Below are 17,994 nucleotides of genomic sequence, written 5' to 3'. Positions count from 1 at the left end.
TGCACGCAGTCAAACAGCTTGAAAACAGATGCTGCCGCAGGACGCACATGTGGTAATGTGCCATCAAGTGTGTCACAAAGGTTCATCTCAAACACTACTATCTGTACTATGGCACAAGTAAATGCAAAAGCAGTGTCATGTGAACAGAGTGCAGAAATCAAAGCAAAAGCTTCTGCAATGCACAAAGTAAAGCGCTTCAGCCACACAGACTTGCACGTAATCAAACTGGTAGTGTTTGTGAGGTTTATTGTGGTCCCCTATTCAAATGTTTGCTGGTATTTCCATTGATATGTCTAGTATAACCGTAATTTTTAGAATTTAGCATTTTATTTTCACCATGACTAATGCAGAGGTGGAACAAATTAAAAGCACAAAAACGACAGAATTACAATGTCTGTGCAAACATATTAATTTACTACACATTAATTCAGAACTGCGCTGTCGAAAGTAATTTAAGATAAAGTAAAATATGCTTGGCTAGGTAAATTACTGATACCCATCACGACTGCCTTTATAGCCATAAACTTGTGTTGCAACTTGACTGGCAGCCACCCAGTGCCACCACTTGAACTGCTATCAGTATCTGATAAGAAATGGTCTCAGTTCCAAAAAAGAAGTCCTGACATTAAATTTATTAATGTCTTTTGCTTTAATGGATAGCTGCTTATCTATGAATTATGGCATGGAGCATCAGCCATAAACCTGCTGAAAGCCCTTTGGCTCTAGAAATGAAAGTGTGATACAAGATACTGTGAATTTCTTAAAACTATAAAAATATGTTCTGCTACAAGTATGAAGCACAGTGTCCCCCAGAGAACTAACTGCGGACCTCACTCTAGTATAATGCGCGGTATACACGCTCTTCTATGCATTTCAAAGCTAGGCTACTTAAACGCCGATACAACACTGCAAGTTCTGCCCTCAGTAAAGGCATTATAATGCAGCTTCTTACTGTGTAAGCACAGCAGATGGCTCTACAGATGTTATTTTGTACACTACAACACAACTGCAGTTTGTCTCCAAGCATGTCTGCACGGCTAGAATGGCTTTTAGAAGGATCAATAGGCCAAGCAAGCTATAAGCAAAAGCCTACCCTGTTAAGGTGTTATTCCACAGCCAAGTCTCGGGAAAGAAGCGTCGCAGTCGTTGCTTTCCCTCGTTACGACCTGCCGATCCCCCAGCATATGCAGAGTCTTCGAGCTCAAAGTCGCCACCAAATCCAGAACGATAGTAGACTGAAGGATTGGCAATTATGGCAAGGAGGACAAAAAATTAAGAAGGGTCAACAATAATAAATAAGAGTGGGCACTAGTAAATGCTCCGGGATGTTTAAGGAATTTGGTAAGAAATCTGCATTATAAAAGCCAGAAAAGGCACTAGCAAATTTGCATTTTCTCTGCTTTCCTAACAGCAATTCTTGTTTCCTTCAATTAAAAACGTTCCCTGATCAAAATCTTATGACTACCCACTACACTAGATCCTTTCTGCAAGAATAAAAAATTACAGATAGAACAGCCATTGATTTGTCACTATAACAGCAAACGGAACTGACCAACTAGCCCAAACAGTCACCATGCCACAATTAAAACATTTAATTCCAAATGTTAACAGGATGATGTCATGCATGCAAAATAAAAAAATCGGCTTTTATTGTACCCCCCCCCCCCTTCTCATTCAGTATTCAAAACAGACTACTTCACATAGCTGATAACAAGGGATGTGCTTTGAGATACTAGATCTGTTCCAATTAAAGCTGAACATTAACGTTTCCTATCTAAATAATCAACTGAAAAAATTATAATTTATATATACACCCTCACAGCATATTAATGTGCATTCATGGAATTGCTAAACATTTCAAGCAAGCTAAAAGCAGCCATCAGACTCACTGGCATCGTCAAACTCGTACACAAGGCCATTTGTAAGCACAGCCATGCCTGCATCCTGCGTAGATTACAAGAATTTTCATAAACAACAAAACACAAATTATCTGCAAGATACTTTTTAAATGTCTTCCAGGAAAATAATTTACCACATATATATAATTTACCACATATAGTTCTAAAGAAAATATAAAAATTATGGGGTTTTATGTGCTAAAACAACTATCTGATTATGAGGCAAGCCATAATGAGGGACTCCGGAATAATTTGGACCACCTAGGGCTCTTTGATGCACACCTAAATCTAAGCACACTGGTGTTTTGACATTTTGCCCCCAATATAATTCTTTTTTACCTTTGCTGTATATGCAAAAATTTACGAAGAACAAAGGTCCACACAGTTCTCCTCAGGAATGAACAAGGTTAGACAACAACTTGCAATCAAACAAACATTTAAATTCTTTTGCGTAGAGAAATCGTGTCCACTAACTTTGGGTCCAACATTTTTAAATCTCGCACTACGGAAATGTTTATGCTAGAACAAATACTGCCACTGTTGGCACTGCCCGATTTAAAGCCCTCATGTTTTTCTCAGTCACCTGCAAGCTTGGAAAAATGACCTGCCTAGAATGCAAGTATTGTAGCTTTCATTCTACCTTAAAGAGGTCATGTGTAGTTGTTGATCCTGGCCACCAGAGAGAACGCCTGCGCCGTCTGTACCATGGGGGCCAGTGCTTTGCCTTCTTCCCACTATCGAACGATTCCAGTTCTTCTATAACCTGGAAAATCAAAATGTCTGCTCAGTCAATTCTTCGTTGCATGCTGTGAATTCTTCCCTGCCTCCAGAGAAAAAAATACACATTATGCCGCATGCCAAATGAAGTCACTCACCTGTTCCTGGCTCAAGTCATTGCCCTTCTTAAGGAGCAACACACTCTGGTCAACACCAAGAACACCAATGTATGCATTGGGTTTTGTTGACACCAAGACATTCAACTGCCCACCAGGCTTTGTTTCAGCTATGCTTGTCTGCACATGCACCTGCAATGAATAGCCACAAAGGAGGTAAGTGACACATCTACTGCAATATGTATTTTCATTACACTTGGTGTGAAAAAAAACTATTTTTGTTAAAATTGACCTTGTCAGCAAGTCCAACACAACTTATATCTGAAACTAAGCAACAGCCTAATTATGGAGAAATATGTGGCGTGAAATCTTAATTTGACTAATTCAGAAATTCGGACACTTTGAACTGGCCGTCTAGTCCTAGTAAAATATGTGTGTTTTTCTACAGTACCAAATGTTCAATTTGGAGTAATTTTCTATGCACTAGTCAATTTGGACAAGCCCCAAGCATGACAGCAGTGAAGCACAGCAAGAATTGACTGCTAAAAATGTGCTCATGGAAAAAAGCAAGGCGAGACAAGCACTAGCATACAACCCAGACAAAGCAAAGCGACAAGGTATGCATTTCTGCAGTCATAACATGGAACAAATCAATCTGCACCATGGTGTAAATGCTTTGTGCCTGATTTCACCTTCCCCAGGTGTTTGGGGTTTAGGCAGTGTGTGAGTGCAGAGCACAGTTACAGTGCATGACAAGAGATTTTCACTTTTGTTTGGACCAATGCATACAATGCAACATATACCATAGAAGCAATGAGCAAATAGAATGAGAGGCATCATGACTACTACCTGCAGTTTGATATCCAACGTGCTGGCTATATGGTGATAACACAACAGCCTTGCCAGCCAGCTCATTGACAATGGAATACTGTACTAACTGGGAGAGGTTCTTATATAGTCATCAAAAGTGCACTTCTTTAGACGAAAACATGCCAATCATGCTGCCACTGCTGTCGCCCTGTGAGTAACTTGGTCACTAGTTCCTCATTCTGTACGATGATGAAAATATGAACAAGGTGGAAGCAGGAGCCAACGTTTCGACACGTCATTCTTTTCAACAGGTCAGTCTTTTTCAAGGTGACATATGCTCTCCTCGGCACAGTATATGTAGGTACGGTTCTTCTAAATGGGGAAGAGGGTAAGGTGGGTGGGCGAGGCATTGATCGAGAGTGTGTTAGCAGCGAGGGTGCACAATTGAAAAGAATGTTGTGCTCCCTTTTAGAAGAACCGTACCTATATACGCTGTGCGAAGGAGAGCATATGTCGCCTTGAAAAAGACAAGTCCACTTGTCGAAACGTTGGCTCCTGCTTTCACCGTGTTCACGTTTTGCTCAGTCTAATTTCCATCTCCCGCATTCCCCGTGTTTTCCCTCATTATTCTGTAGCAGTTTAGTGGGCATCCTTTTGACGACATTTGGGTGCTGCATCACTTGGTCATGTTGAGGAAAGCTGTTTCTGTGCAAATTTTGTAGAACATATGAAAGTGCATAGCAGAATTTTTCACTAAATTAAGGTATGTTTATGCAGAGAGCATTTCATTGCCTTCTTTGTCAATTCATAGATTGAGCAATTGGATAACTTGGCCATTGTTTGGGTCATGTCAAATACATGCAACACTTTTACTGCAAACATGCCATAGTAAAGTATATTGCATTATGCAAAGCAAAGAGACACTTACAGGTGTCCGCAGAATTCCTCCAACATCATAATTGACAGCATCAGCCACAACTTCACCGTCCTTCCTGACATAGTAGACAAGTACTCGTGCCTTTGGAGCCATGCGGAATGTGGCAGAAAAGCTGAATCGGTAGCTCCGCACACCAGACACAGGAAGAGTTTGTGCATACACTATGTCTCCTCGGCCCATTACCTGAGGTACAGAGAGAAGAAATAGGGGTTTGTTAAAGATGCCACAGAAGCCCAAAAATAAGGAATACCACTACAAACGTAATACCGACACCAAACTTTTGTACAATCCAAATAGAAAATATTTAAAATCTATGCATCACTGATATGAAGAACCTGAATCAGTTCAAAACAATTCTGACAAGCACATCAATGTCTGAACTTTTCACCAGAAAAATTTGAGAAAGAAAAAATAGCAGTGGTTGTTGCATCCTCTCTCTACAACGTGCAACTGCAAAGCTATGCACTTTATTCTGTATTGATGTAACAGTTCTGCGGAAACCCGCCAGGTGGAGAGAAGTAATTAATAAGGGGAAATAAATGGTAGTCCTGGGTTCAAGTCCCGGACCAGGATGAATTTTTCTTCAACTGCGAGGCTTTTCTTTCGAGGAAGCCGTATGGGTTTCCTTTGTAGCACTCAGCTACATTTGGGTGGACGTCTCATTTCCCCTTATTAATTACTTCTCTCCACCTTGCGGGTTTCCGCAGAACTATCGCGTCAAAATCTTGCCTGTGCCCTCGAATTGTTGACAAATTCGACTTTGCCTTGCCATCTGCTAGCCGCCTGGTTAGCTCAGATGGTAGAGCGGCTACCCCAGAAAGGAGGTGGTCCCGTGTTCGAGTCCCGGACCAGGACAAATTTTTCTTCAACTGCGAGGCTTTCCTTTCGAGGAACCCGTATGGGTTTCCTTTATAGCACTTAGCTATGTTTGGGTGAAAGTCTCATTTCCCCTTATTAATTACTTCTCTCCACCTTGCGGGTTTCCACAGAACTATTACGTCAAACTCTTGCCTTTGCCTCAATTTTTGAGGAATTCGATTTCGCCCTGCCATCTGCGTGGTTAGCCGAGATGGTAGAGCGGCTGCCCCGAAAGGCGGTGGGGTCCCGGGTACGAGACCCAGACCAGGACGAATTTTTCTTCAACTTTGAGGCTTTTCTTTCGAGGAGCCCGTATGGGTTTCCTTTATACCACTTAGCTATGTTTGGGTGGACGTCTCATTTCCCCTTATGAATTTATTCTGTATTGCGTACCATAGTGAAACATTAGCTGATCCATAATGTCTTGTTAAACTTTTGCTGCACGCAATTTCATGTCACAGAAAACCTTGGATCATTTACCGATAATGTATTGATAACTGTGAAAAGTATGCACCTCAGAAGCTATAGCTATAGTATGCAGTGATTGGTGAGCGTCAAGATTTAGTCCATACTTGCCGATTTCATGAGGAAAGTGCACAATGCAACAACAAGCGAGAGGTAAAGAGAAGCTAGTTTTTGTTCGAGCTAAGGGATTATTTAACTTTTCCATGCAGTAGATATAAGAAACTTACAATAGGTATCAAAAGAACAGCACACACGAGATGCAACGCCACTGCCAATGTTGTACCTGTGCTCTTCTCTTTTCCTGTACTGCATTCTTTTTTTATTTCGAAGCCATCACAATGAACTAAACTGCCTGCACTGTAACAACCTGTTGTGCCTCTAAGCTAGTCGCATGTAGTGTGATCGTGGAGATATATATACAAAGGGAAAAATATTGGAAAGTTTGAATAGCATCCTACAGGTTTTTTTTTTTTTTCACAGGGGGAGGCAAGAAGTTGACAAAAAGGTGAGAAGATAAGAAGATAGAGTTCACAGTGCAACACAGATCTCACCTCATAGACAATATGGTCAAGAGTGTCAGTAGCGTTGACCTCAAACTCAACAATGTCACCCACTTTAGGCTCCTCAGTGATCATGACAGCCTGGAGGAAGCTGCGACTAGGAGACTTGGCTGGGTAGATGCCATCCAGGTAATATGTCTGACCCCTGAACTCTGCCCGAAGACCCAGAATTACAGTGCTGTTCTCATTGGGTGGGAAGAACTCCAACCGTATGACACCATTTTGTGGCACCCAATGCTGGCTGCTCTGCCAGAGCTCTTCATTAAAATTGAAGCCATAGTGCAGTGTCAGCTGGTTCACTGCATCATTCACAGGGCTGTCATCCTGGTAGGCTACCTTGAGCTGTAAAAGCAAATCGCAAGGACTCAGTTTGCACATGTCTACACAGAATGCAGCCAACACAAACAAAGCAATGACAAATGTGACATTAAACTTATAAGTGCCATTTGATACATTCTCATCTCATGCATATCCCACAACACATGCTATAGAACCATGTAATTACAATGGCTGCTGCTAACAAAGCCAGATCAGAACCTACAGTGGCTTCAGAGGAAAGGTGGAAACACGGCACATGCACTGCTAAGCCGACATGTCACCCATGCCATGAGCACAAACACACAATAGAGAAAGTGAAAAGAGATGCGCTTTGTCACTCACTTAACTGCTCTAAAGCTGTTAAGGCTGCAGTAGTGATCATGTTCGTTTTGCAGCAGCTCTTAAAATGCCCGCTACTTACAAGAGTAAGCAAATTATATTACACTACATTTCAGCAGCCCGTCAAAAATAAAATGCATACAGCAGCCTTTTATTTCAGTGGGCAAGGCAGGAAACATTTTAGTTTAGATTCAGTTCATGTGATAACTGAATGAACAAAGCACATAAATACAAAGAGGAAACAAAGAACATTATTATTACTGCAAAGTTCTGATCTCACAAGCATCAACTTAGCATGACTATTGTGCCGCAGTGGTCCTTCCATCCTTTTCATTGTCATATTCAAATACATAACCCTGCCAAGCAACAGAATGGTAACGACAAGGGGGTTGGAGAGGGGGTGGTATAAGGAAAGTTCTGTTGAAGAAAACTGAAGAACAAGGTGACATCAGTGTACCATTGAAATGAATTGAAACATTCTACAAACCTTCCATTTAGTTTGTCTCCCGACTAAAGGATCTGAAATAAGGTCGGCTTGGCACTGTAGTACTCGGTTGTCAGCACATTTACTCTATAGCATTTCCATACTCCCTCTCCTTTTGCTTATTTAAATCTAGACCCATTCTCAACACTCCAAGCAAGAGCTTCAATTTATACAAAAGCACTAACAAGAAAAAAAGACTAGCGCAAACATTTACAACAAAGTTCAGCGTTGACAGACACAAGCTCGTGCACTTTCTATGCATCTTTTACCATACATAGTGAGTGATCTTAATAAACACATCATAGTGTGGGAAGCACAGTTGCTCTACACATGCCCACCATGCAGCACAGCACCCATCAACATATCAACCCAAGGAGGTCCTATTGGCATTTTCCAGAGGACCATGTAGGGGCCAAAAAAACTATGGGTATTCATAATATCTGCAGTAGTTTCCACTCCATGGTTCCAGAAAATGCTGCAGCCACTCACAAAGCAGGTGTACTTGAGGCCTGGCTTGAAGGTTTCCGAAGTTTTCACAAGCTCAACTTTTATCTCCTTGTCGTATACAATGATGTAGCTGGTTGCATTGTACTTGCGGCCAGTCAACTCTTCTGTCACCAAAGCAAAGAACTCAATCTCCCGCAGAAAGAAGTCAGTCTTGAGGGAGAGGTCTCGTACAATCACCACAGGTATGTCTACACTGCCATCAATCTATAGAACAGGAGAAGAAAAAAAGGCATTCCATTAACACCTTTTATATATCTCGAGACAGTTTACCAGGCATTAAATATTATCAATTATATAAAGCACAAATGACAAAGGTGGATTTCCACTGTGCAGTTAAGAACACCACTCACTGATGTTTTTGTCTGGTACTGCTCGTAAGGCCTTGGATGCAGCTGGTGGTATCGGGTGCGAGGAGTGACTGTCAACGTAACAGTGCCTTTCACTGGCTTGCCATATGTATACCTGAAGATATGACACACAAATGATATACATAAAATTGTCCCTCATATCACTGCAAGGAACGTGAGCATGGTTGTCAGCCAGTGAATGACTACTATGTGCGGAAAAACAGAGGGTAACAACTCACGTAGCTGAAACTGTGGCAACAACTTCAGACTTATTGTAAGTGGCATATGGAGGAAGGCCCACCTTAACCTCAAATGTGGGCAGCACTATAGGTCAGCAAAACATGCAAAAGAAAAAAGAAAGTGGAAGCACACCTGTAGCAAAAAAGTTGACCATAATAATGTCCTTAAAACCCACAACAGAAAAATAAAACCCAAGCAGACTTACCATATTCAGCAACTGTAAAACTCTTCTTGAATTTCTGACCCTGTTAAAGATTTCAAGTATAGAAATGAGCTGTATGGATATGCCATTAAGCAATGCTTAAAGCAATGCTGTTCAATTTTTCAGTCACCAATGTGAAAAAATTCAATAAATGTGGCAAGGACACACACACCTAGGTATTTACTAAGAACAATTTTGTGTAATCATATGCAAAATAAACGTGAAGTCACATTCATTCAAAAAGTAAACTGAAATGGTAATTCAAGCACAAAAAGAAATTAAAAGAATTATGTTGAAAGATGTCAAATAATGATGTCAGTTATCCCTCTCCCAAGAGATGCATGCTTAAATATGAATTCCAAATAAGTCACAACAACATGCAACCTACCTAAAGAACAATCAACTCATTTTGCAATTCTCAACTGTTTTATTTAACTTTCATTTGCCATGACTGCATGCATTCACTCTTATCAATTCTTTTTGTTTCTACATTTGTGATTGCCAGAAGGCAGGCACCAAGTGCAATGTCTCAGATAAGGAGCACCATGTGTGACTCAGTGTCTGGCATAAATTACGCAATTATGAACAGATTTCTTTCCTATTTTTCCTTGGCTTCCAATGTTATTGCATTCACACTCCCACATCCTGCAAGTGTCACAGCAGCCTATTTTGTATGCATCATCTACGTCTCTGAACCCACCTTTATATGTAATGGTACAGCTGATGAGTCAGAGAAACCAAAGCCATGTTGCAAATAAATTCTAGTAAATGCATACAGCAATCTTTTGTATTACAGTTTATAACTAGCAAATGCATATGTAATAACGAAAGGCAACAATCAAAATTTTCCTGATTATGAGGCACACTGTAGTGGGAGACTCCAGAAAGTTGGACCACCTGGGCTTCTTTAATGTGCACCTAAATTTAAATACACGGGTGTTTTCGCATTTCGCACCGATCGAAATGCGGCCACCGTGGCTGGGAATCAAAATTTGATGCCAGTGCTATTTAGATGCTTGCTATAACTTCTATTGTCCCAAGACTAAAAAATATGCCAAGCCAAGTCTTCCAGCCAAGTACACCAAGCCAACTTTGAATGGTAACCTTGAAGTTGGCCACCAACTATGCAGACGGCTAGACAAGCTGCAATTTTACTACTTGCATACTATGAACTGAATTTCCGTTGCTTTTTGATTTAAGATGTTACTCAAAGGTACTTAGCCTTCTACAAGGTTTAAGGAATAAGCATTTCCCCTGTTCTATTCTCCACATTTCTCACCTCGTCCTCAACCTAAGGTGTCAACCCTAAGGTCAATAAAATGCTTTTAGCAACAGTAGCACTAGTGATGCCCTATAAACAAGGCACATGAACAACAACAACAAAAACGAAAAGAAGTTTTATTATGGCCCCATATTTCAAGCCAATTCACTAGCGACCACCCATGATATACACGTTTATCACGCACATAAAAGGCTCAACATACGACAACAAAAATATCATTTAACAAAAATGACACAGTTGCAGCTATTCTTACCAGTACATCCACATTAATAGTCCAGTCTCCAAGAACAGGTTGATCAGAAAGTTGAAGCTCAGATGAATAAATTCCTGTACAGAAAATTGCCAGTAAATAATTTTCCAACCACTCAAATTTGGGCAAATGGATGTTTTACAACTAACAAATGGTGACTGGTCAGCTATTATGCACTTCACAAAGACTTCAGTTTACGTACCTCTCTGAGTAAACACCCGATCCCACTGATGAATCCTGTTGCCTTTGGCATCCTGGAAAATGTGCAGTAATTTATACTTTACAAATATGCTATAAGGATAATAAGAGCAAGTTTTTTACACTTATTGCTTTCTTTAGATGTAAGTCCAATCCACAGTACAAATTATTAAGGAACAACAATATGGGGACAGTGATGAAAGGGAAAGAAACAGTGAAATTCTGTCAGATTGGCAATGCCAAAACAAGCCTCAATGCTACATCTTGCCAAGCACCACGATAATAAATTGCGTATATCACGTAAATAAAATATGCATTGCACTAGAACAATGTCTCCCTCATTTCACTCTGCAAATACTTATCGATCCCAAGAATAATTTACATTATATACCTGAATGCTTTGACCTGTCTTCTTATCCTCATCAACTTATCCCTCATTCTACAGACTGCTTCCAAAGTGAAAATATTATGCTGCACTCAGTGGCAGTGTACCCTGTAACATGTACAACTTTTACTTCCTCCAAACGATCAAGTTTGGTCATCTTTCCAGCAGACTGATGCAACTGAAAGGCCGCAACGAACATTGGTCCGAAGACCTCGCTAAAGGATTCAATCCATAGCACAGTGGCAGGCGGTCTGCACATAGGGCATGGACGTAATCAGTGAGAGCTTATGACTCTCACTTACTGGGCATTCCTAGTTCAAGGGGAACAATTGCAAGCCCCTATACCAATCACGAAAGAAGTTCCATGGGTTACCCAGACTTTTCAGACAGGGGTAAAGGCACATTGCTTCCTTCGGTGCAGCATACGTGTGGCTCCGGACATCTAGGGGCATCACAGACCTGTTATTGCCGTTTCGTGCAACTAGAAGCCGCTTGTCCCTCTAAGAAGGTTGCAAGCTGCTGGGAACCTCACACCTATCGAAAAGGCTAAAATCTCGTTCGTTATGGGAATTGAACAGAAAAATAACTCCCCCAACCAAGAACGGTCATGGGCCACCATCAACCACATAACAACACGACGAAATTTTAAAGCTTACAACAGGGCCAAAAATGTGAAAATTATTGCACATAAATAAGTTTTTCATATGTGACACTAAAAGTGTCTATGCTTGTGCCTTCTTGTGAAAATTGGGCAGCGTAAGAGAGAGTAAAGAAAGGCTAGGGTAACTTGACTACACTTTAGTCGCTGTGCAAGTGCTGCATCAAATGAAGCAAGCCCAAGAGAAATTACTAACTTGAATAAACCAGTGCCAACAGCATATCAATATTTAAACATTTTATTAATGGATCAATCCTAAGACTGGGCCAATTTCAGAAAGACTTATTTTTTCCTTCAGGCTAGAGCTCTTTCTTCAGGCTAGAATAGCCAAGTGGAGCATCAGCATGGGTGAGGGTGAGATACCATAAAAGTGCAATTAGTGCTCTTCTTTGCCTTTTCAGGAAGAGTCGCATCCAAAAACACAGCATTTTAGGAGACTTATAAAGCTACATGAGTGCATGCCAATAGTGCACCTTAAAGGGATTGACAACCAATTTTTATGGTACCCAGTTCTTTAATACAACAATAAGCTTACTTGTCTGTGTCATACCATGTAGTGGCAAGGTGGAAAATGCAGTGGTAAATGTTTTATCAGAATTTTCCATTCTGTATTGAGGCTGTAGTCATGCTCAAGAAACATGCTAGAAACAATGATAGGTGAGCGCGATAGCAATTATAAGCCAGCATTGGTGGGAAGCAGACAACAAGTGCAACTCTAGCTGTAAGAACATAGTATTTTGTTTATGAAGCTGATGTTCCTGTGCTTCATGTTTTATGAAACGGTGTATTTTTACAATAATAGGTGGTGTCCAAATTACGCCCCAGCGATGGCTCCCTCCAAACGAACAGATCTCGAAGGCCATGCATGTGCCAGGCTTTTTTTTTTTTTTTTAGCCAAGCCAAGTCTTAGCATACGCCAGTAGTGCTATAGGTGGTGTCCAAAGCCCTACGTCTATGGCATGCTTCTGGCTCTCAAAATTGCCTCTGTCGCTTTCAAATCAGCAAAAGCAAAGCCTTTTAGATACGCATTTTAAATTCAGAGGGCGCCACCACATGAGGCGTGGATGTGAACACCATCTATTTTTGCAGAGCTGGCACCCATTCATAGCACAATTCATCGATGGCATTTTGTATCTCACAGGGACCACATAACTCGGGGTACTAACTCGCAAACTCGCATACGTGCAACAGCCCCCATGTGCACCCCAATGCGTTGAACAGCTCTGCCCGCTCTGCCACTCTACTGGTTACCACGAAGGCAGTGTCGCTCATTAGTGTCCGCCTTATTTTACATCATAATATGCATAGAATAAAGTGCAAAAGCCTAATAATATACAGAATGCAATTTTAAGCAATAAGTATGCTGCACTTAATAACACCCAACTTGCATGCAGTAATCTCGAATGCTACATCTGAAGTACAGACTTCGCCGCCAGGCCATGCCATTTACTGGTTTTTGAGACTTTCTTTGCCAATGTAAAATTATAATTCTTACTTTAATCGCAAACAGCGTGCTGGATTCGATCACTATAAATCATGATCAGCTCATTTCCACCAACGTCATGCAACACATTCTCACCAGTTGTCAGTCCCTTTAATACAACCATTCCCAGTTTCTTATACACTAGAAAAAACTAACTTTATTACTGGAAATGCAAACTGTGCATGTTTGGTGGTACACAAAGCATGACAAAGACAAAGTATAAAATCAATTGACTCACAGCAATGTATACATCCATGGCACCAGTAACGGTGGGCAACAGATATGGATCCACCACAATTACACGGAACAAAACTGAAAAGAGGAGGAAGTATGGTATAGTATGGTGCTAGGACATGTGCCAAAATCGCAAGAGTAAGCATAAACTTAGCAAACCACATTTTTTAATAGAGTTGCAAGACCATCATTAATGTAAACCATCAGAAGAAAGGTCAATTCTGCATGAAACACGCTACCCAATCAGACTTTTCAGGTATGTTGAAGGAAGGAGAAGTTTGTCCAATGTTCTATGGGTGAAGGAATCAAAAACCACAGCAGATATGCTAAATAGTGTGAACAGGTCTCCCACCGCATTCAGGTCGCACTACACAAGACTGACAACCTCCTGCTCACAGTACTATTCAAGTTGAGGACTGTTTGACAACATCAAGGATGGCATGAGGAAGAGATGTGCCAAGGATGGCGGCACTTGCTGATGTGCTCATGCTTTATTTCCACTTACATCGTTCATCATCTTTCGTTCGTTAATCAAGAGGTCTGAAAAAAGCACACTAGCAGAATTTTGGATATCTCCTATTACTGCCTTTTTGCTTCAGATGTGTGATAATTGATGACAAGTGTAACAATAGCTCTCATCATGTTTAAAGGTAACATTCTTTTCGTCTGCGTTTTTATGTCTATAATAGTTTCCATATAGCTGACTTAATTAGGAGTCTAAAACTGATTAGTCACTTGAAAAGACTCGCACCTGTCATGGCCTCTGGCACAATAAACTTGTGCAGTAGGGGTCCTTGTGCAAATGCACTCTGTGAAGCTAAGGAATGGTATTCCAAGTGATTCTTATTTGACAACTATTGGCAACTAATCACTTTCAGCATGCACACCGCAACAATAAATAGTTCTAGTTGTGCAACATTTTATATTAGCTCTACTGTAATATGATCCTCTTCATTGCAACCAGCTCACTATACTGTAACAAAAGATTTAGGATGTGGTCAGGCACTTTTCCTTATGGTAATATGGCATAGCTAAAACTAATAATGCAAATCAAGCCTTGCATCCAATGTAAGTCCAGCTCTGAAAGGCACTATCTTCATCTATCAACAAGAAAACTTTCTAGAACTATAGTGCCTAAGGCACATGGTGTTCATAATGCTCATCTTAAACAGGAAAACATCTCTTTTTATGCTTCATAAGACTCACTTTATTGTACCATCATATGCAACAATTACAGACTACTCTAATGAACAGTGCAGTGTTTTCAACATGGCAGTGCCTTATGAGCAGGCCAGATGCGCCTGTCTACAGTGCAAGAGGTTCCACCAAAATGCAGCTACATATGTTGTTCTATAATCAACCATGCCTTTTGATGGGAGAACTGGCAACAGCTAGAATACATCTTCCTCAACTTCTAGCTACATTAAACTGCAATGCTAAAGGCAATTAAGGCATTCCCCCCCCCCCATTAAAGACATTACAAATAATATCACTTATATGCGCTGTCCAAGACGCTCTGGACAACAGATCATGAATAACTCGGCCTGTGCAGTTTTTTCCGTGACATTACGCACAGAGCGACCGAAGCATGAATGTGATAACCGATGGTGCTCACTTCCTGGTGTCTGCATTTTACTGTAAGGGCATCAGTCCAACTAGTATGAACTCTTTTAAAACACCAAGTGCACAGGTCCTGTGTAGTCTACAAGGCATTGGCCTGGCTCATAGTAATAACATCTGCATGGTTCAAGAAAACAAATGCACAATGCAACATAGCAAGACAACTTTCTCTGTGCACCTGAAGGCATATGGCATTTATAATTGGAATCGAAAGTGCTGCACACAAGGAGGATGGCCTTTTGGCTCATTGGATATGAAAATAATAACTCAGCGGTGTTTAAATCTCACACTAACTCTTATGTGCAGTATTCGTCTGTTAATGGCACACATCGTTTCCTGCATCATCTATAGCAATCCCCTTGTTTGGCGGGTGAGCCTGCAAATGCATGCTTGTCAGATGACTACACGCTACATGCATAAGTGACGCCCTTACTTTTGATATCAGCAATGGTCATATCTATACTTTTCTTTGGATAAAAGTTTTAAGGTCACGCTGCTGAGCATATGCAAGTCTGCTGAGTCACACTGCTGAGCATAAATGTAAGTCTTTAAGCTACTTTTTTTACGATAGCAATTATATGGACACTCCAGGTGCATTTCTGCCATCGGCGTCACCGTAAGGTACCGTACAAAGTCCAAGGGCGATAAAGTCATCGCCGCGCACTGTATGCTGTATGCGCGAGTGAAACCGTGCGAGGCTGACGCGGCGATCACGGCTCTATCTCGGGACCGCCAGCGAGGAAAGCGGGGAGAAAGCGCGCCGTTTTCCGTCGGGCGGAAGGCTCCTAGGGAAGGGTAGGCCGGGGGGGGCGGGGGGGGGACGTTGAGATCAACGCGGCCCGGGCCGCTGCATCTCGAAAGCCATCTGCGTTGGGAGCAAAGTCCGCCCATGCGCTCTGTTATCGCGGCTTAGTTCGCGTTGACGCCAGACGCGAAAGTAAGGTTAATTCGCTCGCTGCTACTGCCGCGCTTCTTCGCTCCAGCTTTTCGACAGCGAGTTTCCGCGGTCATCGAGTGAGATACGTTCATGTTTGGTTGTGCTAGCGTGACACCATGTTTCTTAATTTAGTTAGTACGCCTATGTTTACAAGTTTATACGGCCGATAAAACTACTATCCTACGTATCGCTGTCCACTAATTTGCTATCGAAATCAATGCTTTCAGCTTTTGGGCGAAACTGCGATTCTTTTCAGTACGCCACACAGACGCACACGCTGCTGGTCATGCTTGCAAACTGCTCAATGGCAGAAGCGCACGAGTGCAGCAAACAAAGTGTACCACTGGTACTGATGTTATGACGCGGCTGTGAAGTATAGTCTATAAAACTCAGTTGAATTTATTTTTTCTATAAATGCCACTGAAAAAATGTAATTACCTTTCTGCCCTGGTTTGTAGATGGCTTTGTCTGTCTGCATGAAAACAGAGTAACTCTTGTGTTCATAAGTGAGGTCAGTTTCATTTCGGAAGTTCAGACCGCCCGAGCCTTCTGCTGTGATCTTGTACTTTCCAGGTCCCCAGTCGCCAATCTGCAAATCAAGATATTAATAAATCTCCAGTAACTCAATGTCACTGTAACACGTAGAGGAAAAGCTCACAGGTAAAACATTTGTTTTATCCGCAGAATAGAAGCCCAATGTGTACACCTTCCTTTTGTCTTCTTGTTCTTTTGTAGTGTTCTCGCAGAGTTAAATGGGACCAATAGGTACTATTCACGCACTGACAAAGAAACCAAACGAGGCGGAAAGCAACGCGGGCGGTGCTTCCGCGGCGCTCTTTCTGTGCCCATTTTCGAAATCGAAGAGGAAAGAGAAGTGAATTTTGTTGGCGAATATCTAAACCACAGATGGCGCCATTAAGATCATGTAAATTGTTCCTTCAATACTGTCAATGCAACGTGGGCGTTATAACCCGCAATTAAAAATTCAGCGGCGATTTAGCGGTAAATGCGAGAAATGCCTTAGCATTACGTGTCTCGCCTCTTTGATCCTAGATTTAAATCGCGTTCACAATATTACAGAGTGTTGTTCAGGAGCTTACTCGACACGCGTCCTGCCTCTTCGATGAGCGAAGTGTTACGGAGCGGACCACTGTCAGCAGCACTACATACTTCTACCAAGTTACTTCGCTTAACTATTGTCCGCACTCACGGCCTACATTGCCTACCGGAGGGGAAAGTTTGGGTGGATACTTAGCTACAGACCAATGCAAAAGCCTGCCGCATGCCATAGAAAATCGGACCGCTAATTTATTTTTTTTTTCGTTGAGATCACTGCATGCTTTCTCCAATAAAACTCAAAAATTCATCTTCGCGGTCGTCCTGCAACGCAGAAGTAGCGGTAGCGGGGCAACAAGTCCAACGTTTATGCTGCCGCCTTGCTGCGCATATGTTATGCCGCTTGACCATGGCCGCAATAAGCGGCTGTATATACATAGTCGGCCCTTTGTACTTTCGCATTGCTGAAGAATGCGCAAAACGATACGAGAAAAATAATACTGAAAACATCTTCGTTGCAACTCTTGTCAAGAATACCAAAAAAAAAAAAAAACATTAACGAGCAAAACACACGTACCTCGAAACTCAAGACTTGAGTCTCACCTAAAAAAAGAAGAAATACATTTTTAGAAATTGGCACCCGAACAATTGCGCAGGCATAGCACGTAATCCTCAAGCAAAATGTTGGCAGGGAAATATATTGAATACAAAAAAGTAGTAAAAGCAACAAAACTGAACAGTGTCCAAGTGGTCTTAACAGCCTTCAGAGGAGAGCAGCGGCGCAGTACATGGATGGAGCACGACTATTATTATTACTATCATTATTATGATTATTATTAAGAAACATGTCAATAAATATTCTGCCTATTTGAGATTTCTTTTGCTTAATAAAAATAATAGCTTTATTTAGATCGATATAAAGGACCCTTATGCGATAACGTCTGGATGCTTAGCTACACACCAGTTAAGGATCCATGCCGTTATATCAAGAAAAAAAAATCAAAGGCGCTTTGATATCTCTACGTGGATGAATGCGAAAGCATGGCGACGTCTCTCCGATAACGCCTCGGCCTGGACGTCCAAAGGAGTCGGG

The 17,994-nt window shown here is 41.5% G+C and overlaps 1 protein-coding gene across 3 annotated transcripts in view; it reads right to left on the bottom strand.

Moving 5' to 3' along the window:
* LOC142588558 (CD109 antigen-like) overlaps nucleotides 1-17,994 on the bottom strand; it is a 142,573-nt gene that overhangs the window by 47,343 nt on the left and 77,236 nt on the right. For 2 of the 3 annotated variants that reach the window (XM_075700405.1, XM_075700398.1), the window contains 14 exons: nucleotides 17,479-17,504; nucleotides 16,284-16,434; nucleotides 13,293-13,366; nucleotides 10,533-10,584; nucleotides 10,334-10,407; nucleotides 8,802-8,841; nucleotides 8,596-8,680; nucleotides 8,360-8,471; nucleotides 7,992-8,213; nucleotides 6,353-6,703; nucleotides 4,470-4,661; nucleotides 2,774-2,923; nucleotides 2,539-2,661; nucleotides 1,890-1,944 (listed from right to left, as the gene is read on the bottom strand). In XM_075700405.1, coding sequence (XP_075556520.1) covers nucleotides 1,890-1,944; nucleotides 2,539-2,661; nucleotides 2,774-2,923; nucleotides 4,470-4,661; nucleotides 6,353-6,703; nucleotides 7,992-8,213; nucleotides 8,360-8,471; nucleotides 8,596-8,680; nucleotides 8,802-8,841; nucleotides 10,334-10,407; nucleotides 10,533-10,584; nucleotides 13,293-13,366; nucleotides 16,284-16,434; nucleotides 17,479-17,504 — 1,707 coding nt within the window. Of the gene's footprint in view, nucleotides 1-1,093; nucleotides 1,236-1,889; nucleotides 1,945-2,538; nucleotides 2,662-2,773; nucleotides 2,924-4,469; nucleotides 4,662-6,352; nucleotides 6,704-7,991; nucleotides 8,214-8,359; nucleotides 8,472-8,595; nucleotides 8,681-8,801; nucleotides 8,842-10,333; nucleotides 10,408-10,532; nucleotides 10,585-13,292; nucleotides 13,367-16,283; nucleotides 16,435-17,478; nucleotides 17,505-17,994 lie in introns of all 3 variants that reach the window. The other variant, XM_075700400.1, reaches the window with a different exon arrangement.

Source organism: Dermacentor variabilis, chromosome 1, assembly GCF_050947875.1.
Source record: "Dermacentor variabilis isolate Ectoservices chromosome 1, ASM5094787v1, whole genome shotgun sequence".
Classification (NCBI taxonomy): domain Eukaryota; kingdom Metazoa; phylum Arthropoda; class Arachnida; order Ixodida; family Ixodidae; genus Dermacentor; species Dermacentor variabilis.
This window is presented reverse-complemented; position numbering and strand designations above follow the sequence as displayed.